A 25,812-nucleotide genomic window follows, 5' to 3' on the forward strand; every position below is an offset into this window, starting at 1 on the left:
AGAGACTTCCAATGAAGGGGGCGCAGGATTTTCTAGCATTATTTAAAAAAAACAATGGAAAAATAAATATGAAAAGTTTTTTCTACTGAAAGTGAGGATCAGCATTAAAACTTAAAACGAGCAGAAATTATTACATATATGAGGGGTTTACCTCCTCGTAATACCTCGGTCTTTACGCTAAAGTATTTTTAGTAATTTCAACTGTTTATTCTATGGCCTTTGTGATTCAAGGGTCATTCTTATGGAATTGGGACACAATTTAAGCTTTGGTGTAAAGAGCGAGGTATCGACGAGGGTGAACCCCTTCATACACGCAATAAAAATGTACGAATATAGCAGTTCGTTACGTAAGTTAATTCGTAAATTACATATAATTTTTACTAATGAAAATGTTCGTAAAAAATTAAAACTTCTAGTTGCCTTTTTAAGTAATCAAAAAATTGGAGGACAACTAGGCTTCCTCCCTGGATCCTTTTTTCTCAAAATCTTGCAATTAAAACTATGAGAAAGCCATTTAGCCAAAAAAAAAAATTAATATGCAAATTTCGTTTTAATTATTTATGTTCAGAGAGCCAAGATCAAAACATGCATTAATTAAAAAATAAGTTTTTTTTTTTAAATGAAAGTAAGGAGCGACATTAAACTTAAAACGAACAGAAATTACTCCGTATATGAAAGGGGCTTTTCCTCTTCAACGCCCCGCTCTTTACGCTAAATTCTTTTACTGTTTTAAGAGGTATAGTTAAGAGAAAGAGTCAAACTTTAGCGTAAAGAGCGGGGCGTTGAAGAGGAAAAGTCCCTTTCATATACGGAGTAATTTTTGCTCGTTTTAACTTTTAATGTCGCTCCTTACTTTCATTTAAGAAAACTTGTTTTTTTATTTAATTTCATTAAGATCCGATCATCCGTTCATAAGTTAAAAATTACTCAATTTTTCCGAATTAATACCCCCTTCAACTCCCCCAAAGAGAGCGGATTCAGTACGGTTATGTCAATCACTAATCTAGGACTTCTGCTTTTTCCCACCAAGTCTCATCCCAATCTCTCCACTTTAAGCGTTTTCAAATATTTCCTCCCCCCCACTCACCTCAATGACACTGGATCCGGTCGGGATTTAAAATAAGAGATCTGAGTTATGAAGTCCTTCTAAAAATGAAATTTCATTAAGATCCGATCTCTCCTTCATAAGTTGAAAATACTTTTTTTTTTCTTCTAATTTTTCAGAATTAACCCTCCCTCCAACTCCTCCAAAGAGATCGAATCCGTTCCAGGTATGTCAATTACGAACCTAGGACTTGTACTTATTTTTCCCACCAGGTTTCATCCCGATCCCTCCACTCTAAGCCTTTTCCAAGATTCTTAGGTTTCCCCATCCAACTCCTCCTAATGTCACCGAATGCGGTCGAGATTTAAAATGAGATTTCTGAGACACAATATCCTTCTAAATATCAATTTTCATTAAGATCCGATCACCCGTTTGTACGTTAAAAATACCTCATTTTTTCTAATCTTTCCGAATTAACCGTCCTCCCAGATAATCAAATCTGGGAAACGACTATTTCTAATGTAATCTGGTTTATTCCCTGATATGCCAGCCAAATTTCAGCGTCCTAGCTTATCTGGAAGTGCCTAAACTAGCAAAACCGGGACCGACAGAATTTGCGATCACTATATGCCACTTGGTATTTACCAAGTGCCATAACAATGTGGGCATTTGGAGATATCCCCACTCTCACCTCCAAGATAAAACCCCAATGGCTAAAAACAAAATTAGCTGATGTAATATAATGGATTGAATAATAATAAACACTAATATGTAAGAATACCCTCCTGATTATTGAAATGTAAGAATCTCCCGATTTGTGAAACGAGGCTTCAGCACCTTTTTGGTAAAGTCAAGTCTTATATCTTCAGCCAAATGTAAATAGAAGAAAATCATAACTAAATTTTGGCTGAGAACTTTTTTTTATTCATTTGCATAACAAAAACTATCTTGAGCTAGTTTCTAACAAATATTAGAAAATGATTTAAAGAGATGGGAAAAAAATTATGTATAATTGTTTTCGTCACTACTCTCCTTGCGGTATGCGGGATTGAACCGAGGAACCCTCAATTAAGAGAGCCAGCCTTATCCACTACACCACCACAAGGTATTTGATTAATTAATTCTTTTAAGACATGAATTGTATCGTGCTTTAGCCATTGCAGACTCTTTCTTCAAGGAAGATAGTTCTTGTTGATTTTTTGAAGGCCGCTCTCCTTTCAATTTAAAGGAAAAGGGATTTTCCTGGGAGGGTGTGAAGAGGGAAACTTTGAATAGATTGGGATGGAGGAGGAGCATGCGAAGCTACATTGACCTCAGGCAGCTTGGTGCAGCGGTGAGTTGTTAATAGTAGTAGTAGTATCACCTTTCTAATTTTACTTTTTGGAGAAACCAGGATGCAAAACAGGCCGGACATACCCCTGCATTAGGCGTAATAAAAGGAGCAAAATCATCAAACATTGTGATTGGAGACATTTTAACTTATGACAGGGTTCAACAAGAGAGACTATGGTGTCGATCGTAAAATATTAGCAATAATACAAATGCTATAAATATTATAAATTTAACAAATAATAATAATATAAATATTATAAATCGGAATTGATAATAATACAAAATATAATGTAAATAATATGACGTTTGACAAACGGTAAAAAATGTATGAAAAATATAGTTTAAAAAATAATAAAAAAAAGGCGAGGGTAATGATAGCTACTCTGCCAAGCCCTCTTTAGTGCTCAAAATAAAAAAAAAAGATTTTTTTTTCTTTTTTTCTCATATTATAGTTTTTTTTTTTTAGTATTTTCAAAAGAGCTATTTATTCTAATTAAACGTTCTTTGTGATTCAGGGAACATACTTATAGAATTGGAACAAAATTTGAACTTTAGCGCAAAGAGTGAGGTGTTGACGAGGGGGAGAACCCCCTCATATAAGTAATAATTTCTGTTCATTTTAAGTTTTAATGTTGCTTCTTACTTTCGGTGGAAAAAACTTGTTTTTTTTTTCACTGTAACTTTTCCATTTAACTTTTATTACTTAGGTTAGATGATCTTCGTTTATAATGAGGAAAAACATTATTTGATCCCCCTAATATAAACATGCTTTAACATAGATTTATAGGAACCACCATTTTCGTCGAACCACTCTCCTTATTTAAAAATTGGCGTAGTTATCTCTTCAATCGACCGAGTTCTAAAAATCTATTGACAAAATCATGTAGCCTCTGAATTAAATCATGTTAAAAATATTTTGTTCTGTAATTGTTGCCCTATTAAACTTGTTGAGAATATGATAGATAGAAAATTAAAAAAAGTGGAACATGAAAATAATGACCCCATCCCCCCCTTTTTAGCTATTCTTATAAGCGGAAACAAAACTTTTACCAATTCACCATATACCCCGAGACTCAGTGACAAACTTAAACTAGACATATGTTGCCTGGGCAACGTGAAGTGTTGTGGCAACCTTTGTCCGGCTTCACCGAATAAAGTGTTGCGAGAGCAACACTTTGGTTTTGTTTCTTTACTATCGGTTAAACGCTGAAGGTGTCAGCCTATCGAAACTTTTAAAACGTTATATTCATAGAAGAACGCGATCAGTAATCATATGATCAAAGGCTATTCCTCAGCGTTGAAAAACAACAATAACAAAATAATATAAAACAGTTCGTGGTAACGGAGCGACCCGGCTCAATAGTAACCACAACTCTAAAAAATGGAATTTTGATACCGATAGCTACATCAAAAGAATCGCATTTTAATGATAATTTTAAATATACAAGTTTCATCAAGTCTAGTCTTACCCATTAGAAGTTACGAACCTGAGAAAATTTGCCTTATTTTAGAAAATAGGGGAAAACAGCCCCTAAAAGTCATACAATCTTAACGAAAATAACACCATCAGATTCAGCGCATCAGAGAACCTTTTTGTAGAAGTTTCAAGCTCCTATCTACAAAAATGTGGAATTTTGTATTTTTTGCCAGAAGGCAGATCACGGATGCGTGTTTATTTGTTTTTTTTTTTTTTTTTTTTTTTTTTTTTTTTTTTTTACCCAGGGGTGATCGTATCGACCCAGTGGCCCTAGAATGTTGCGAGAGGGCTCATTCTAACGGAAATGAAAAGTTCTTGTGCCCTTTTTAAGTGACCCAAAAAATTGGAGTGTACCCAGGCCCCCTCCCACGCTAATTATTTTCCCAAAGTCAACGGATCAAAATTCTGAGATAGCCATTTTATTCAGCGTAGTTGAAAAACTTTTTGACTATTTCTTTGGGGACGACTTACTCCCCCACAGTCCCCGAGAGGGGCTACAAGTTACACACTTTGACCAGTGCTTACATATAGTAATGGTTATTGGGCAGTGTACTGACGTTTTCAGTGGGAGTTTTTGGTTTGGGGTGGGGTTAAGAAGAGGGGGATATGTTGGGGGAACTTTCCATCGAGGAATTTTCAATCGAAAATTTCCATGAAGGGAGCGTAGGATTTTCTAGCATTATTAAAAAAAAAACTATGAAAAAATAAATATGAAAAAGTTTTTTCAACTGGAAGTAAGGAGCAGCATTAAAACTTGAAACAAACAGAAATTATTACGCATATGAGGGGCTCACCTCATCCTAATACCTCGCTTTTTACGCTGCAATATTTGTAGTAATTTCAACTATTTATTCTACGGCTTTTGTGATTCAGGGGTCATTTTTAATGAATTGGGACAAAATTTAAGCTTTAGTGTAAATAGCGAGGTATGGACGAGGGAATGAACCCCCTCATATATGTAATAAAAACATGAGAATACAAACGTTCGTTACGTAAGCTAATTTATAAGTTACGTATATCTTTTACTAATAAAAGCATTCGTAAAAAATTAAAAGTTCTAGTTGCCTTCTTAAGTAACCAAAAAATCGGAGGGCAACTAGGCTTCCTCCCCCGCTCTTTTTTTCTCAAAATCTTTCGATAAAAACTATGATATTGCCATTTAGCCAAAAAAAAAAAATATGCAAATTTCGTTTTAATTATTCCTCTGCGGAGAGCCAAAATCAAAACATGTATTGATTCAAAAACGTTCAGAAATTAAATAAAAAAACAAGTTTTTTTTAACTGAAAGTAAACAGCTACATTTAAACTTAAAACGAACAGAAATTACTTCGTATATGAAAGGGTCTGCTTCTTCATCAACGCCCCGCTCTTTACGCTAAAGTTTTTTTTATTGTTTTAAAAAGAGTTGAGAGAAAGAGTCAAACTTTAGCGTAAAGAGTGGGCTGTTGATGAGGAAGCAGCCCATTTCATATACGAAGTAATTTCTGTTCGTTTTAAGTTTTAATGTCGCTCCTTACTTTCAGTTAAAAAAACTTGTTTTTTTATTTAATCAAAAGAAGGGACTAAATCAACTTTGCAATCACATGATAAAAGGCTATTCCTCAGCGTTGAAAAAACAACAACAAAATAGTATCGAAAGAAGGGATTAAATTGATTTTGCAGCCAGTTGAACTTATCCTTTCCATTCTTAGACATCGTGACGGATGAAAGCTTAGAACAATATCTAATATAATCCAGCTGGTCCTATAAAGCTATCCGTAACTTCTCAGGATCAAAATACCATAAATGACACAATTAATTATGTAGAAACTACTATGACATATTTTATATCAGCTCATCACGAGCTATCGATAATACCGAAAGAAGGGACTAAATTGACTTTGCAGCCAGTTGAACGTTATCCTTGTCAATCGTAGACATCAAGACGGATGAAAACTTGAAACAGTATCTTATATGATCTAGTTGGTATTATAAAGCTATCGGTAACTTTTCAGGATCAAAATACCCGTTGCATTAACACTTAATTCTAGGTTACAGTGAGTATGGGTAGGCTACACCAACTAGCAAAAGTTACAAACCCTTCTTCACTGAAGATGATTGTAGCCTAATATACGATTATTACTTACAAGTTCCTACATGTCTTACCACTGGAACCAACTCGGTTTTACCGAGTACTGAAGATGAAGATGAAGATGAGTTCTTCACTGAAGATGATTGTAGCCTAACAGACGATTATTACGTACAAGTCCCTACATGTCTTACCACTGGAACCAACTCGGTTTTACCATCAAATACACTGGAAACAAATAATAGGTACACCAAATAGCGAAATTTGCAAACCCCTCATTACCGTAGACGATTATGAGCTAATAGCCGACCTTTCCTTATAAGTCCCCAACATGTCTCACAATTGGTATCGGCCTATTTTAGGTTTCAGTATGTACCTTACTGCTGAAGTTGTCAACCCCTTGAAACTCTCAAACTGGTATATCTCATGAAGGAATTTTTGTACGAAAAAATGGATGACGTATACTTTGGTCAGCTCATCACGAGCTATAATACCAAAAAAAGGGACTAAGTTGACTTTGCAGCCAGTTGAACTTTATGCTTTTCAATCTTAGACATCGCGACGGATCAAGACTTGGAAAGATATCTTATATAATTGAGTTGGTATTATAAAGCTATACGTAACTTTTCAGGATCAAAATACCATAAATGAAACTCTATTAATTATAACGAAACTGCCTCATTGTTTCACGTTATCGTTTGTACCCGTTGCGTAAACACTTCTATGTTACAGTGAGTATGGGTACACCAACTAGCAAAAGTTACAAACCCCTCAGCGCTTTCATTGTTTTACGTTACCGTTTGTATCCGTTGCGTAAACACTTAATTCTACGTTACAACGATTACGGGTAGGCTATACCAACTAGCAAACGTTACAAACCCCTCTTCACTGAAGATGATGGTAGCCTAACAGACGATTATTACTTACAAGTCCCCTGCATGTCTTACCACTGGAACCAAATTGGTCTTACCATCAAATACACCGGAAACAAATAATACTTACACACATTAGCCAAAGTTGCAAACCCCTTATTGCCGAAGATGACTATGGTCTAACAGCCGACTGTTGCTTACAAGTCCTCTACTTGTCTCACAATCGGCATCGACCTACTTTTCGTTTCAGTGTGTGCTCTACTGCTGAAGTTGTCAACCCCTTTAAACTTTCAAATAGTATATGTCATGAAGGAATTTTTGTGCCAAAAAATGGATGACATATGCTTTGATCAGCTCATCAAGGGCTATCGATTTTCGTCGAAAAAAAAAATCTATCTGTCTTAGTTCAGAAGTTGATTTTTTTTTGCCGTAGGCCAATTTTTTAACGTCACCACTTAGAAAGGAGCAAAGGCTAAGCTCCAATCTCTTTAGCAATGACAGAACTTTTAGTTCAAGAGGTACATCTGATAACATTTCTCTACCCCAATCCCAAGTCCGAAAAAACAAATGATAAACCCAACCGAAATCACGGCAGCACTTTTGGACCCGTGGGAAAATGCCGCTTTTTTGCTTCTGTCAATTTTTCTATTTATCACTCAAAGAAAATATATTGGCTATGAGGTAGGGTAACCGCCGCATATATTTAACATTTATAGATTTTAGTCCGTCTTCAATTTGAAAGTGGTACCTGCCTGCTTGCCTGCTAGAACGGAGCTTTCATTTCGAAAGCAGAAACAAGGTTTGATGAAACGAAAGCTTGGCTGCACAACTTCATATACTCCTCTCTGACATAGGCTATATAACTCCACTTCACTTTGCACATCATAGTCTCTGGCTCGTGGACATGCAAAAACCATCCTTTTTGGCCCCAGGCAAGAGTTCTGCGGAGCTTTCCAAAATGTAATGCCATAGTCATCAATCCGGCCTGAGGTCCACACTTTCCGTAAAAACCGAATAAGCCTAGATCGGCAGCATAGAAAAAAAAACGGGACAAAACCAAAGTGTTGCTCTCGCAACACAATTAGCATGAGTAGTGCTGATAACCTCCACGCATTCTCAAGACCTGAATATGATTTGTACTTCACTCAAAACAAAAAACAAATGACTGCGGATAAGAGTTTACTATATATAACTGATATTTATTCCTTAAAGTTTCAAGAATTTTTTATTTATTAAAGTCAAGAAGTGAAAACTCTGAAAACGTATTTTGTTTTCAGTAAAGTGCAAATTATTTTCTGGTGCAAACTATTATTTTCTTCAGTATTTTTTTCTCTGAAGTCTATTTCTTTCAAACATGTAGAAAATCAATCAATTTATTGTGTTGCGGAGCAACACTACTGCTTTCGTAGTTTTTTTTTTTTTTTCACCGTGATCAGCGACCTGTAGCTCCGAAGTGGTAAGAGTTAAAAATTTGAGATTTTTCAGAGGGAAGGGAAACGTGAAACAGAGTAAAAAAGTTCCAGAGAAGTTCCTAAAATTTCTAACAGTTTTCCAAAAAAAAAAATAAAACCGTTTTTTTCTTAGAAACTCTGCGTTCGATGTTTGGCGTCAAGTTAAGACGACCCTAGCTTCGGAAATAAACTTGTTAGAAATACAGTTATGCTGAACTCATGTAGAACTTTCATTTGTCTCTTCGACAACCGGAGCATAAAATTCCGTAGCTCTTACAGATTTCCCGGAAATAATTCCGGAAAAGTCCATCTCGTTCCGATTTTTTTTGGAATTTTCTCAAATTTTCGATTTTGATGTTTCTTATATTTTTATCGAGTAGTGCTATGAAAAGTATGCAAGAAGAAGTGAAGTGTTCTATATACCAAGTTGCTTCGTTCTCTAAGAAATAATTTCCGAAGTTTCGACGTTCTAGAGGTAACTTCTGTTCTGGACCAGCTAGAATTTTTTTTCCAACGCGGTTCGACAGGTCTCGATGTCCTAACAACTGAAGCTTACAATAGTTTCTCCGAAATAAAATTCCTTCTTTGGGTTTTTCTATTTGGAAGTTTTGTCATGCCCTCGGGGCAATTTAAATTTTTTGGTGAATTTGGTTTGTTTTATATTTTCCTAGCTTAGACCATCAAAAGTCAAGCAGAAAACTATAAGACGTTATTTCCGTATCTCTTTCAGATTTCCCGGAAATAATTCCCAAAATGTGCGTCTCGAAACATAATACTTCGAATTGGCGTCAAGTTAAGACGGCCCTAGTTTCGGAAGTAAACGTTTCAGAGATAAAATAATTATGAACTCATATAGAACTTTTATTGATGTTTTCGAGAACTGAAGCATGAAATTCCGTAGCTCTTACAGATTTCCCGGAAATAATTCCGGAAAAGTCAATCTCGTTCCGATTTTTTGAAATTTTCTTAAATTTTCGATTTTGATGTCTATTTTATTTTTATCGAGTAGTGCTATGAAAGTTATGCAAGAAGAAGTGGAGTGTTCTTTATACCAAGTTGCTTCGTTCTCTTAGAAATAATTTCCGAATTTTCGACGTTCTAGAGGTAACTTCGGTTCTGGGCCAGCTAGAATTTTTTTTTCCAACGCGGTTCGACAGATCTCGATCCCATAAGACTGGAACTTGCAATAGTTTTCCGGATATAAAATTCCTTCTGTAGGTTTTCTATTTAGAAGTGTTATCATGTCCTCGGAGCAATTTCCAATTTTTGCCAATTTTTGTTTGTTTTATATTTTCCTAGCTTAGTCCATCAGAAGTTAAGCAGAAAACTTTATTTTGTTTTTTCCGTATCTCTTTCAGATTTCCCGGAAATAATTCCCGAAATGTGTGTCTCGAAACATAAAACTTTGAATTGGCGTCAAGTTAAGATGGCCCTAGCTTCGGAAGTAAACGTTTTAGAAATAAATTAATGCTGAATCCATGAAGAACTTTTACAGATCTGTTCGAGAACTGGAGCTTAAAACTCCGTAGCTCTTCCCGGAAATAATTCCGGAAAAGTTCTTCTCGTTCGAATTTTTTGTCTAATTTTCTGAAATTTTCGATTTTTACTGTTTCTTTTATTTTTAGAAACAATGGAAGCTTACACTAGTCCTAGGGTCCTAGACATGGCTTAGGGGGATCTGAACTCGATTTGACTTCTGTGGAGGTATTTTTGGACCAGCTAAACATTTTACCAAACTCAGTTTAGTAGGAGCTCGAAATAAAACCATATCAAAGATGCTTCAAGATAACAATCGAAGCCGCATTAGAAAAATGTCCTCTGAAGGACATAATGGAGACTGTTGCTCCGCAACTGTGTCCCGTAGGGCACAGTTGCACGTGTTGCTCCGCAACTGTGCCCTAAGGAACAGGGCACAGTTGTTGCAACACCTCCCGTTGCACAGGCAACGGAGGTCTAGTTGTTGTCTGGTTTTGCATATTCTAGTGTTGCAAGCAAACATTGTATATTGCAGACACATATTTTGCATTTCTTCTTCTCTTGTGGGTTGTTTAATAAAACTAAGAGGTATTATTAGTAAAGTGGGTAGAGACAGTGAGTGGATGTAAAAAATAGAAGAGCAAAGGTGCCGGGTGTTTTTCTTCGCAGTTCAGAAAAGTTTGAAGAATAGAAAGATAAGCCTGTGAACTAATTTTGGAGTACTGGAAGTCACGGTAGCCACAGTGGTCTTGTTTGGTTCTGAAACGTCGGTGCTTTGAAACCCTGACGTATATTTGACTGACCGTATGTAAAACAATAAGCTGTACGAAAAATGCGGCGTCATCCCACTTTCTAGGGCTATAATGAAAGAAAAATTAAGATGGCTTGGCCACGTTTCACGGATGTAGGATGACATATTGCCAAAGTTAGTGGTTTTGGCGATCCATCTAGGGCCAAACCCGTTTGTCCCCAAACTGTGTTGGGAATAGATCGTAAAAATGGATTTAAAAAAAAACGGCAACTTCACGGGAGGGGATAAATAGTGAAACCACTTTGAATAGATTTGGGTGGAGGAAGAGTGTGCGAAGCTGCGTTGTTGTAGACTAAAATGCTTCCAGTAAATTACTTTAGCGTAAAGAGTGGCGGGAGAGGGCGGGGAGGTGGTGGTAGCCGCCCCCAAATAAACGATGTGTTTTTTAATTTCAAGTTTTATGTCGCTCTTTACCGTTATTTGAAATACACTTTTTTAGTACTAATAAGGCATGTTAATATAAGCAGGCCCTATTTTTCTTCAGTGTTTATATTGAAATCAGTATCGTTCAAGTGTGTAGAAAATCAATTTCACTGAACAAAATATTTAGTTTAGGAAGTGTTTCTATTTTTCATTAATGCGCAAATAACAGTATAGCCTATAGGGGTTTGAGGGAGATAGCTCTAATACATTTATTTGTAATCATTTCTGCTCATTTTAAGTTTGACTTCATCATTTTTATTGTTATGTTTGCTTGTGATTATAATATTATTCTGCTATTTGCCATAAAACTTTGTGTTATTGTCACTAACATGTTACTAACATATTTATCACTAACATATACATTATAACGTATTTGTCAGTAACGTTATAGTGTTTCTGTCACTAATGTAAACAAGTTACGGTCACTACCATGTGCCATACGGTGTATGGTGTAAGCGATGCATTATTTGGTGTATCATACGGCCAAAAGATGGTTACCTTGGCTAGCTGAATTTAAGTGCTAATTCTGCAAATCATACTATAAGAAATCACCAAGCAATTCTAAAAGATTCGGAGTTAACAAAAAATAATTAAAAATCTTTTAAGGTTGAAAAACAGAAATTTTGAATTAAATGGGAAGGAGTGTTTCCAGCGTGTCAGCTTCAGGTGGCTTAACGGTGCGATAGGTTTGTATTCGTATCAGTTATGATTGGAACGGACCTGCTCGATTCCATAAACTATAAAAAATCTTTTATATCCTTTAAAACTCGCCTAAATTTAAATTTGAGCTTTTTTTCTCTTTTGTTTCCTCCTTATTTCTCCCTTCATTCCCCACTGCTCTTTTAACTGTATTTGTTTTTTTATGGTGCAGTGTTTTTTTGGATTTGTGTATTTGCTCATGAATAGCTTAATATTTATCGATAAAATAAATGTCCAGAATTTTTCAAATGTCAGTAATAAGAGGAGTTATAGATCGGTATTCAGACCTAACATTTCTAAGGTTCCTAATTCATTTTTCGTTCAGTTATTTTCCTTCTTGGTTCAACTGCAATGGACCTGCCTTCATCATTTTTTTTCTTTCATCATTTTTCTTCATGTTTTTTTTTCCTTTTTAGTTCAACAGTAATGGACCTACCTTCATCCATTTTTCCTTTCATAATTTTTCTTCATTATTTTTCCTTTTTAGTTCGACAGTAATGGACCTGCCTTCATCAAATTTTTCCTTTTTGTGATTTTTCTTCATTAATTTTCCTTTTTAGGTCATTAGTAATGAGCCTGCCTTCATCAATTTTTTCTATCACCATTTTTCCTTTTTTTAGTTCAACAGTAACGAACATATCTTCATCAGTTTTTCGTTTTAGCTTAACAGTAACGGAAATGCCTTTATTAATTTTTCCTTTCAGCTATTTCCTTTATAATTTTTTCTTTTCAGTTCAACAGTAACGGACATGCCTTCATCAATGGAAGAAGAATTCATTCAGGAGAGACGTGATTTGGCAATAGAATTTGTATTTTGCCTGGTTTTAATTGAAGTATTAAAGCAACTTTCTGTGCATCCGGGACATGATGATTTGATTCAATACATCGAAAATTTGGCATTCAAGCATTTCAAATATAAAGAGGGGTATGATATATATTTGTTCAAAAAAAAAAAATTGATGCGATAGATTACAATCCATATGATGTGTATTACATAAGCAGAATCTCAATGACAATATTCTGAAATAATAATATTTACAAAAAACTTATTAGATGAGTAGAGTAAATTAAAAAAAAACTGCTCTCTAATGCTCTAAAACTTTTAATCTGTCCCACTCTTACCTTAACCAGTCTTCCCAGCTACCTAGTAGGGTTAACATTTCTCCCAATCACACTTATTCATCACATTTCCAAATGACAATGAAATCTCCTAAAATCTCCAAAAGCTCCCAAAGTACCAATGACAATGAAAATAAAATATTACTTTCTGATTTGATTAAGCAGAAACTTGCACAGCCATATGTATGTTAAAAAATCAGAAAAAAAAATCGGAAATTCAATTTCAAGGAAAAAATACATTCATATGCAGTTATGCAGTTTATGGCAGTAGCGGTCGCCCAAATGAAAAAGAAATATGTCTGGAAAATTAGCAAAAAATAAGCTTATAACATATGGCAAACATATTAAAAAGATATACCTTTCCTTTTGAAGGTCTAGTTGTCTTTGAATTAGCAAAAAAATTTGCAAAAAATAAGCTTATAACATATGGCAAAAGTATTAAAAAGATATCTCTTTTCTTTGAAGGTTTAGTTGTCTTTGAATTAGCAAAAGAATTAGCAAAAGATAAGCTTATAACATATGGCAAATTAGCAAAAAAATTTGCGAAAAATAAGATTATAACGTATGGCAAACAGATTAAAAATATATACCTTTCCTTTCAAGGTTTAGTTGTCTTTGGATTAGCAAAAGAATTAGCAAAAAAAAGCTTATAACATATGGCAAATTAGGAAAAAAAATTTGCAAAAATAAGCTTATAACATATGACAAAAATATTAAAAAGATATACCTTTCCTTTGAAGGTTTAGTTGTCTTTGAATTAACAAAAAAAATAGCAAAAGATAAGTTTATAACATATGGCAAATTAGCAAAAAAAAAGCAAAAAATAAGCTTATAACGTATGGCAAAGAGATTAAAAAGGTATACCTTTCCTTTGACGGTGTAGTTGTCCTTGGAAATCAATTGATCTTTTATGTTTGAATTTCTATGGAAAATGAGTCTGGCCAACATTAACTAATTATATTTGCTTACTTATTTTAATGGTTGAACATGGCAAAACTGAATAAAATGCGATAGTGCCCTAAAAATTCATTTGCAGTTTACAGGTTCATTTTCATTTATTTTTCAATCATGTATAGATAACATACTTAGTAAACCAATATCTGGCTTAGAGACAAGATCTTTTTGCACAGATAAAACAACTAAAAGAATAAATAGCAAAATATATGGATCATCAACTCAAAGAATGAAGAAAGAGAAAAAAATAATAGAAATAATATTAATTACTCACCCCGCCACAGCAGACATCCCAGCCGATGATAAACAAAATTTTGCTTTTTTTTCAATTTTTTCAACCTGCAATGGGACAACAAGAGGAAAATGAAGACCCGAGAAAAAGACCCAATACAAAATACATCAAATTAATAAGAATAATTAATATATAAGTAAAATAATTAATAACTATCTAAAAAGAAGGACTTTAACTTATTTTTTGATATTCCTAACTATCTTCATCAACTTCAGAAGCAATACAGGCTGTGTCATCAGAGCGAATAGTGTGGCCAGCCCTAGGTTCGCAATTGCATTACTAATATCATTTAACATAAATTAGGAACAACAGATGGCCTAGAATTGAACCTTGGGGCACCCCAATATTATGTTACAGATTTGAAGACAATGGTCCCTGTGTCCCGGTCGTCATTTATATTCCCTGTGTCCCGGTGTCTCGGTCTGTAATTTCTCTTTGAATGTCCCGGTCGTCGTTTATATTCCTTGTGTCCCGGTCTGTAACGTCATAAAGTCTTCAATGTCTCTTGTGGTGTAGCAAGTTGAAGAAGTTTAACTTTTCCTGAGGCGCAACACATACCTATTGTTTCACCATTAAATTTCAAGGCCTTGCAATAGGGACAAATTTTAGACTTAGTCCCGATTTGAACACATCTACTCAAGCTAAAATCATCGACGGGGCTGTACCTTAATGCCAGGCGATAATTTTGACGTTGTTCTTGTGATTCCTCGGCACGATTCTTTTTGGTAATTTCTCTTTGAGACGCAAGCCTGTTTTCACACTGTTCTTGTGATTCCTCGGCACGCTTTCTTTTCTTACTTTCTATATTAGCCGCAAGCCTTTTGGCATTAACTCTTTGAGCAGCTTCCTCGGCTGTTTCTTCTGCCAATGTAGGATTTATACTAAAATTTCTATTTGAATTAACTCTTTGAGCAGCTTCCTCGGCTGTTTCTTCTGCCATTGTAGAATTTATACTAAAATTTCTCTTTAAATCGTCCCCTTATATACTTATAATGACGTCATATGCGTACAAACAAACAAACACACAACTAAGTATTTATATACTAGCAGTTCTTTCCCTGTGTCCCACCTGCGAATATAGATAGATATATATATGTTTTTAACTACGTAAAACTTGCGAATATACAACATTCTTCGCTGTCCCATTGTCTCTGCATATAAAAAGATTGTCAGGTTTACCGACTCTTGAACATGCAACTTATAATTACCCATGGGAAAAACAATCCGTATTCAGATCTATACCACATTTTTCTAATGATTGTCCTTGAGCTTTGTTGATGGTGATTGCTAATCGAACATTCCCTGTGTCCCCGTCGTCATTTGTATATCCCCCTGTGCCCCCGGCGTCCCCGTTGTAGTTGTGTCCCGGTCGTCATTTGTGTCCCGGTGTCCCAGTCTGTAATTTCTCTTTGAGTGTCCTGGTCGTCATTTATATTCCCTGTGTCCCGGTCGTCATTTGCGTCCCGGTCTGTAATTTCTCTTTGAGTGTCCCGGTCGTCATTTATATTCCCTGTGTCCCGGTCTGTATTGTCATCTTATAATGACGTCATATACAAAGCCTTATATACTTATAATGACGTCATATGCAAACCCACAAACAGACAAAAATGCATACATACAACTTATTTATATATATATAGATATAGTTTCTTTTTTAATATTTTTCTTTTTTCAGTTTTGCAGCTTTTTTAGTTTTTTTTAGCTTTTTTTTCTACCTTTTTTATTTTTTTCCTTTTTTTAAGTTTTTTTCTTTTTAGGTTTTTTGTTTTTTTTAGCTTTTTTCGCGCCATATTAGTTACGCACCATTGTAGTTGTGTCCCCTGGTCGTCATTTATATATCCCCCTGTGCCCCCCGGCGTCCCCGTTGTAGTTGTGTCCCTGTGTCCCGGTCGTCATTTATATTCCCTGTGTCCCGGTCGTTATTTGTGTCCCGGTGTCCCAGTCTGTAATTTCTCTTTGAGTGTCCCGGTCGTCATTTATATTCCCTATGTCCCGGTCTCCCGGTCTGTAATTTCGTCAGTCGACAAACAACTTCATGACGGAATAATGCTCAATCCTTATAATGAAGTCAGTCGACAAACATGACGTCAGTCGACACAAAAACATGACGTTAGTCAACACACAAACAAACAGCTTTTTTATATCTATCTATATATATAAAAATAAGTTGTCTGTCTGTCTGTGGATCAGGTGACGTCATGTTTCTGTGTTGACTGACGTCATGAAATTCGTTGTCGTCATTTTTGCTATGACGGTGACGTCATTAATGGTATTTAAGACATTTGTTCACGGAAAAATGTTTAATTGTAAAATGACTGAAGAACCTACAATGGCAACAGCCGAGGAAGCTGCTCAAAGAGTTTATGCCAAAAAACTTGCTGCTGATAGAGAAAGTAAGAAAAGAAAGCGTTCCGAGGAATCACAAGAACAGCAAGAAAACAGGCTTGCGGCTAAAGAACGCAAAACCGCGCAGTTAGATGAAAATCCACCTGGACAGCGAGAGTCAAAACATATCAAAACTGAAAATGATAGCGATGATGATTGGGTTTGGGATTTTGACTTGGATAAGGTCATCAATGCCTACCAGATTTAAGTTAAAAAAACAAAGGTTCGTCGATATGTACTTCATAGTGACGCTGAAAAATAAAGAAGAAAAAGAAAACTGAAAAAAGAAAAAAGGTAAAAAACTAAAAAAAAAACGGGACACCGGGACACAGGGAATATAAATGACGACCGGGACACTCAAAGAGAAATTACAAACTGGGACATCGGGACACAAATGACGACCGGGAGACAGGGAATATAAATGACGACCGGGACACAGGGACACATCATTAGAATAATGAGGTATAGATCTGAATACGGATTGTTTTTCCCATGGACAATTATATGTTGCATGTTCAAGAGTCAGTAAACCTGACAATCTATTTATATGTACAGACAATGGGACAGCGAAGAATGTTGTATATTCGCATGTTTTACGTAGTTAAAAACATATATTTATATCTATCTCTATTCACAGGTGGGACACAGGGACACAACTACAATGGCGCGTAACTAATATGGCGCGTAACGACTTACGCGCGCCACCCCAACAGCTAGTCTATATATATAAAAATAAGTTGTCTGTCTGTCTGTGGATCAGGTGACGTCATGTTTCTGTGTTGACTGACGTCATGAAATTAGTTGTCGTCATTTTTGCTTTGACGGTGACGTCATTAACGGTATTTAAGACATTTGTTCACGGAAAAATGTGACGACCGGGAACCTCAAAGAGAAATTACAGACTGGGACACCCGGACACAAATCACGACCGGGACACAGGGAATATAAATGACGACCGGGACACAGGGACACAACTACAACGGGGACGCCGGGGGCACAGGCGGGATATATAAATGACGACCGGGACACAGGGATTGTTCGAATAGAAATTACAGACCGGGACACCGGGACACAAATGACGACCGGGACACCGGGACACAGGGAATATAAATGACGACCGGGACACTCAAAGAGAAATTACAAACTGGGACACCGGGACACAAATGACGACCGGGACACAGGGAATATAAATGACGACCGGGACACAGGGACACATCATTAGAATAATGAGGTATAGATCTGAATACGGATTGTTTTTCCCATGGACAATTATATGTTGCATGTTCAAGAGTCAGTAAACCTGACAATCTATTTATATGTACAGACAATGGGACAGCGAAGAATGTTGTATATTCGCATGTTTTACGTAGTTAAAAACATATATTTATATCTATCTCTATTCACAGGTGGGACACAGGGACACAACTACAATGGCGCGTAACTAATATGGCGCGTAACGACTTACGCGCGCGGGGGGGCTTGGGGGGGCGCGAAGCGCCCCACCAACTAGGTGTTGGGGTGGCGCGAAGCGCCACCCCAACAGCTAGTCTATATATATAAAAATAAGTTGTCTGTCTGTCTGTGGATCAGGTGACGTCATGTTTCTGTGTTGACTGACGTCATGAAATTAGTTGTCGTCATTTTTGCTTTGACGGTGACGTCATTAACGGTATTTAAGACATTTGTTCACGGAAAAATGTGACGACCGGGAACCTCAAAGAGAAATTACAGACTGGGACACCCGGACACAAATCACGACCGGGACACAGGGAATATAAATGACGACCGGGACACAGGGACACAACTACAACGGGGACGCCGGGGGCACAGGCGGGATATATAAATGACGACCGGGACACAGGGATTGTTCGAATAGAAATTACAGACCGGGACACCGGGACACAAATGACGACCGGGACACCGGGACACAGGGAATATAAATGACGACCGGGACACTCAAAGAGAAATTACAAACTGGGACACCGGGACACAAATGACGACCGGGACACAGGGAATATAAATGACGACCGGGACACAGGGACACATCATTAGAATAATGAGGTATAGATCTGAATACGGATTGTTTTTCCCATGGACAATTATATGTTGCATGTTCAAGAGTCAGTAAACCTGACAATCTATTTATATGTACAGACAATGGGACAGCGAAGAATGTTGTATATTCGCATGTTTTACGTAGTTAAAAACATATATTTATATCTATCTCTATTCACAGGTGGGACACAGGGACACAACTACAATGGCGCGTAACTAATATGGCGCGTAACGACTTACGGGCGCGGGGGGGCTTGGGGGGGCGCGAAGCGCCCCACCAACTAGGTGTTGGGGTGGCGCGAAGCGCCACCCCAACAGCTAGTATATATATAAATAAGTTGTCCGTCTGTGTGTTTGTCAGGTGACGTCATGTTTCTGTGTCGACTGACGTCATGAAGTTAGTTGTAGTCATTTTTGCTATGACGGTGACGTCATTAAAGATATTTAAGACATATATGTTCACGTAGAAATCTATTAATGTTTAAGTTTAAAATGACTGATGAACTTACAATGGCAAAAGCCGATGAAGGTGCTCAAAGAGTCTATGCCAAAAAACTTGCTGCTGATAGAGAAAGTCAGAAAAGAAAGCGTGCCGAGGAATCAAAAGAACAGCAAGGAAACAGGCTTGAGGCTGATAGAGAAAGAAAGAACAGAAAGCGCGCCGAGGAACTACCAGAGCAACGCGAAAGCAGACTTGCTGCTAAAAGAGAAAGTGAAAAAAGAAGGCGTGCCGAGGAATCACAAAAATAGCAAGAAATCAGGCTTGCTGCTGATAGAGAAAGTAAGAAAAGAAAGCGTGCCGAGGAATCACAAGAACAGCAAGAAATCAGGCTTGCTGCTGATAGAGAAAGTAAGAAAAGAAACCGTGCCGAGGAATCAGAGCAACCTCAAAGTTATCGCCTGGCACTCAGGTACAGCCCAGTCGATGATTATAGCTTGAGTAGATGTGTTCAAATCGGGACAATGTCTAAAATTTGTCCCTATTGCAAGGCCTTGAAATTCAATGGTGAAACAATGGGAATGTGTTGCGCCTCAGGAAAATTTAAACTTCCTCTATTGGCTGCACCACCAGAGCCATTGAAGACTTTCCTTGCTGGAACTACGTCAGAATCTAAGCGTTTTTTGTCACAAATCAGAAAATACAACTCATGTTTCCAAATGACGTCGTTTAGAGCCCAAATCGAAAATCCAGATCAATTTATGTCTACTTTCAAAGTAAAAGGGCAAATTTATCATAGAGCAGGGTCCCTTCTACCGTTCTCAGGCGAGAATCATAAATTTTTACAATTGTACTTCATCAGTGATAGAAATTCTGAATTGCATGCACGTTGTGAAATTTCTCCCAACGTTGAAAGGACAATCGTTTCCCAATTGCAACATCTTTTCCACGAAAATAATAATTTAGTGCGTCTGTTCAAAACAGCCATCGATTTGATGCCTACTGATACGCATAAAATTGTTATTTCTGCTGACAAAACGCCTCCTGGCCAACATGTGCGTAGATACAATGCTCCAACTATCGACGAAGTGGCAATCGTTATGGTCGGTGATCAGTTTTTACCTCGAGATATTATTCTTCATAAGCGAAACGCTCAGTTGTTAAGAATTGCTGAAACTCATCGATGCTACGATGCCCTACAATATCCTATCATTTTTTGGGATGGAACCGACGGCTATCACTTTAATATTAAATTGATGAATCCAGCCACTAACAAAGAAATGAATAAGAAATGCAGTGCAATGCATTATTATTCCTAGAGACTAATGATTCGGCAGGATGAAGAAAATTATATTTTAAAATGCCGTGAATTGTTTCACCAATTTGTCGTTGATATGTATGCTAAAATTGAATCAGAACGTTTGCTATATATCCGCCTGAATCAGACCAAGCTCCGCTCTGAACAATACATTCATTTGCGAGATGCAGTTATAAATGACGGGAATACCACAAACGTTGGAAGATTAACAATTTTACCTTCGTCATATGCTGGCAGTCCCCGTCATATGCATGAATATGCTCAAGATGCTATTGCGTATGTTCGTCTCTATGGTCGTCCAGATTTATTTATTACATTTACATGTAATCAATCTTGGGACGAGATACTGCAGCTTTTACTTCAAGGACAATCGGCGGTTCATAGGCATGACATTACGGCCCGTGTCTTCCGGCAAAAGTTGAAATCACTGATAAACTACATAGTAAAACTTGAAGTGTTTGGGTCAGTGCGATGCTGGATGTACTCAGTGGAATGGCAAAAACGAGGTTTGCCACACGCACATATACTAATCTGGCTACATAAAAAAATTACTTCGAACGAAATTGATGATGTGATTTCTGCTGAAATACCTGATAAAAATGTCGATAAGGGGTTACATGATATTATTGTAAAAAATATGATACATGGACCTTGCGGTGCAATCACTGATAAACTACATAGTAAAACTTGAAGTGTTTGGGTCAGTGCGATGCTGGATGTACTCAGTGGAATGGCAAAAACGAGGTTTGCCACACGCACATATACTAATCTGGCTACATAAAAAAATTACTTCGAACGAAATTGATGATGTGATTTCCGCTGAAATACCTGATAAAAATGTCGATAAGGGGTTACATGATATTATTGTAAAAAATATGATACATGGACCTTGCGGCGCACTGAATGAAAATTCACCATGCATGGCCAAAGGAAGGTGCACAAAGCAATATCCTCGACTTTTAGTATCCAACACAATTACTGGCAATGATGGTTACCCACAATATAGAAGAAGGTCTACTGAAGATGGTGGTAAAACAGCAATAATAAAGAAGCGTAACGGTACCACAATCGAAGTAGATAACCAGTGGGTTGTTCCATATTCCCCATTATTATCAAAAACATTTAATGCACACATAAACGTTGAATACTGTAACTCCGTAAAGGCAATCAAATACATATGTAAATACGTCAACAAAGGCAGTGACATGGCAGTTTTTGGCTTGCAGCCCGAAATCCAAGATTTCGACGAAATCGTACAATATCAGGCTGGAAGATATATAAGCAGTAATGAAGCTGTTTGGCGAATTCTTTCATTTCCGATACATGAACGTAGTCCAGCTGTTGTTCACTTAGCGGTACATTTACAGAATGGTCAACGTGTTTATTTCTCGGAAACCAACGTGCAACAAAGAGTCCTGAATCCGCCGGATAAAAAATTAACAGCTTTTTTTTCGCTTTGCAAAAATGATGCTTTTGCAAAAAAACTGCTGTATACTGAAGTGCCTTCGTATTACACCTGGAATACTAAAAATAAAGTATTTGAACGTCGAAAACAGGGTAAGTCAGTCGACGGCTAACCTACCATCTTCAAAGATACCACGATAGGAAGACTCTACACCGTTCACCCCAATCAACATGAATGCTTCTTTCTACGCCTGCTTTTGGTGAATGTATCCGGTCCGACATCCTTTGAGCATTTGAGAACTGTAAACGGTACTATACATGACACTTACCGTAGTGCATGCCAAGGTCTGAATTTATTGAAGAATGACCAACACTGGGATAACTGCATCAATGACGCGTGCGAAACGTCAACCCCAAGTCAAATTCGTGCATTGTTTGGCATCATTTTAACAACTTGCTCTCCATCAGCTCCTACAGAGTTATGGGAAAAATATAAGTAAAAAATGTCCGAAGATATACTCCATCGAAAACAGTTAGAGACGTCAAATATGACTTTTGATTTTACATCAGAAATTTATAACTACACTTTAGTTATTATAGAAGATTTGTGCGTACGTATGGCAAACAAACCTCTTCAGGATTTGGGAATGCCTTCACCTAACCGTATCGCTGCTGTTTCGACATGTGTAGAATTGGATCGTGAACAAAGTTACACTACGAGTGATTTATTGTCGTATGTACAAAATAACATTTCCAAGTTAACGTCGGAACAAAAAGACATTTATGATACGATAATGCATTGTGTCGATAACAACGTTGGAGAAATTTTCTTTTTGGATGCGCCAGGAGGTACTGGTAAAACGTTTGTGATAAAACTGATTCTTGCATCAATTCGATCAAAAAATGATATAGCGTTGGCAATTGCGTCGTCCGGAATAGCTGCAACATTGCTGCCTGGTGGAAGAACTGCTCATTCCGCTTTGAAATTGCCTCTGAATTTGCATTCTACAGAAACTCCCACGTGCAATATTTCCAAAACATCTGGGATGGGTAAAGTATTGCAGCAATGCAAACTTATTATTTGGGATGAGTGTACAATGGCACACAAAAAATCGCTCGAGGCTCTGGATCAATGCTTGAAAGATTTGAGAGGGAAGTCGAAACCCTTTGGCAGCACATTAATATTGCTTGCGGGAGATTTCAGGCAAACATTACCTATAATACCTAGATCAACTCCTGCAGACGAAATGAATGCTTGCCTGAAAAATTCTAATTTATGGGCACACGTAAAAATATTAGAATTAACTACAAATATGCGTGTCCGAGTGCAAAATGATGACTCTGGTCAAACATTTTCAGATCAATTGCTGGCAATTGGAAACGGAAAGCTCCCAGTAGACTCAATTTCAGGACGTATACAACTACCTGCTGATTTCTGTAATTTAGTGACGTCCAAAATGAATTGATTGAAAAAGTATTTCCGAATATACAATTCACCCCAATCAACATGAATGCTTCTTTCTACGCCTGCTTTTGGTGAATGTACCCGGTCCGACATCCTTTGAGTATTTGAGGACTGTAAATGGTACTATACATGACACTTACCGTAGTGCATGCCAAGCTCTGAATTTATTGGAGAATGACCAACACTGGGATAACTGCATCAATGACGCGTGCGAAACGTCAACCCCAAGTCAAATTCGTGCATTGTTTGGCATCATTTTAACAACTTGCTCTCCATCAGCTCCTACAAAGTTATGGGAAAAATATAAGTCAAAAATGTCCGAAGATATACTCCATCGAAAACAGTTAGAGACGTCAGATATGACTTTTGATTTTACATCAGAAATTTATAACTACACTTTAGTTGTTATAGAAGATTTGTGCGTAAGTATGGCAAACAAACCTCTTCAGGATTTGGGAATGCCTTCACCTAACCGTATCGCTGCTGTTTCGACATGTGTAGAATTGGATCGTGAACAAAGTTACAGTACGAGTGATCTATTGTCGTATGTACAAAATAACATTTCCAAGTTAACGTCGGAACAAAAAGACATTTATGATACGATTATGCATTGTGTCGATAACAACGTTGGAGAAATTTTCTTTTTGGATGCGCCAGGAGGTACTGGTAAAACGTTTGTGATAAAACTGATTCTGGCATCAATTCGATCAAAAAATGATATAGCGTTGGCAATTGCGTCGTCCGGAATAGCCGCAACATTGCTGCCTGGTGGAAGAACTGCTCACCCCGCTTTGAAATTGCCTCTGAACTTGCATTCTACAGAAACTCCCACGTGCAATATTTCCAAATCATCTGGGATGGGTAAAGTATTGCAGCAATGCAAACTTATTATTTGGGATGAGTGCACACTGGCACACAAAAAATCGCTCGAGGCTCTGGATCAATGCTTGAAAGATTTGCGAGGGAAGTCGAAACCCTTTGGCAGCACCTTAATATTGCTTGCGGGAGATTTCAGGCAAACATTACCTATCATACCTAGATCAACTCCTGCAGACGAAATGAATGCTTGCCTGAAAAATTCTAATTTATGGGCACACGTAAAAACATTAAAATTAACTACAAATATGCGTGTCCGATTGCAAAACGATGACTCTGGTCAAACATTTTCAGATCAATTGCTGGCAATTGGAAACGGAAAGCTCCCAGTAGACTCAATTTCAGGACGTATACAACTACCTGCTGATTTCTGTAATTTAGTGACGTCCAAAAATGAATTGAGTGAAAAAGTATTTCCGAATATTCTAAAAAATTATAAAAATAATAAATGGCTAAGTGAAAGAGCGATTCCCGCACCCAAAAATATAGACGTCCACGAAATCAACAATATTGTTTTGACCAAGATTCGAGACCAGGCAGTCCTTTACAAGTCAGTCGACACAGTTTTGGAACCAAATGAAGCGGTTAATTATCCATCTGAATTTTTAAATTCCATAGATCCTTCAGGGTTTCCACCACACGTGCTACAACTAAAAATAGGCGTACCAATAATACTTTTAAGAAATATCAACCCACCAAAGCTTTGCAATGGCACTCGACTTGCCGTAAAAAAAACAATGGCAAACCTAATAGAGGCCACAATCTTGACAGGGCCTTATGAGGGTGAGGCTGTTCTTATTCCTCGCATTCCCATGATTCCAACGGATCTGCCTTTTCAATTTAAAAGATTGCAATTCCCAATTCGATTAGCATTTGCAATCACCATTAACAAAGCTCAAGGTCAATCATTAGAAAAATGTGTTATAGATCTTAATACTGATTGTTTTTCCCATGGACAATTGTACGTTGCATGTTCGAGGGTCGGTAAACCTGACAATCTATTTATATGCAGCGACAATTGGACAGCGAAGAATGTTGTATATTCGCAAGTTTCACGCAGTTAATTTGTATTTGGGAACCAAATGAAGCGGTTAATTATCCATCTGAATTTTTAAATTCCATAGATCCTTCAGGGTTTCCACCACACGTGCTACAACTAAAAATAGGCGTACCAATAATACTTTTAAGAAATATCAACCCACCAAAGCTTTGCAATGGCACTCGACTTGCCGTAAAAAAAACAATGGCAAACCTAATAGAGGCCACAATCTTGACAGGGCCTTATGAGGGTGAGGCTGTTCTTATTCCTCGCATTCCCATGATTCCAACGGATCTGCTTTTTCAATTTAAAAGATTGCAATTCCCAATTCGATTAGCATTTGCAACCACCATCAACAAAGCTCAAGGGCAATCACTAGAAAAATGCGGTATAGATCTTAATACAGATTGCTTTACCAATGTACAATTGTATGTTGCATCTTTGAGGGTCGGTAAACCTGACAATCTATTTATACGCATAGACAATGGGACAGCGAAGACTGTTGTATATTCACAAGTTTTACGTAGTTAATTTGTATTGTATCTATCTATCTATCTATCTATATAAAAACGAGTTGTGTGTATGCATGTTTGTTTGTTTGTAAAAAGAGCGTTTGCATATGACGTCATTATTAGTACATACGGCTTTGTATATGGACAGACAATGGGAAAGCCAAGAATGTTGTATATTCGCAATTTTTACGTAATTTGAAACACATATATAAATCTATCTATATTCACAGGTGGGACACAGGGACACAACTACAATGGCGCGTAACTAATATGGCGTGTAACGACTTACGCGCGCGGGGG

General features: G+C 37.1%; 2 protein-coding genes across 2 annotated transcripts in view; one reads left to right on the forward strand and one right to left on the reverse strand.

The window, feature by feature from the left end:
* The window catches only part of LOC136037259 (protein furry homolog-like), a 195,141-nt gene that overhangs the window by 109,691 nt on the left and 59,638 nt on the right, over window positions 1-25,812 (reverse strand). The window lies entirely within an intron of this gene.
* LOC136036918 (protein furry homolog-like) overlaps window positions 1-25,812 on the forward strand; it is a 94,333-nt gene that overhangs the window by 52,656 nt on the left and 15,865 nt on the right. The window contains exon 6 of the mRNA XM_065719298.1: window positions 12,388-12,579. Coding sequence (XP_065575370.1) covers window positions 12,388-12,579 — 192 coding nt within the window. The remainder of the gene's footprint in view (window positions 1-12,387; window positions 12,580-25,812) is intronic.

Source organism: Artemia franciscana, chromosome 16 (genome assembly GCF_032884065.1).
Source record: "Artemia franciscana chromosome 16, ASM3288406v1, whole genome shotgun sequence".
NCBI lineage: Eukaryota > Metazoa > Arthropoda > Branchiopoda > Anostraca > Artemiidae > Artemia > Artemia franciscana.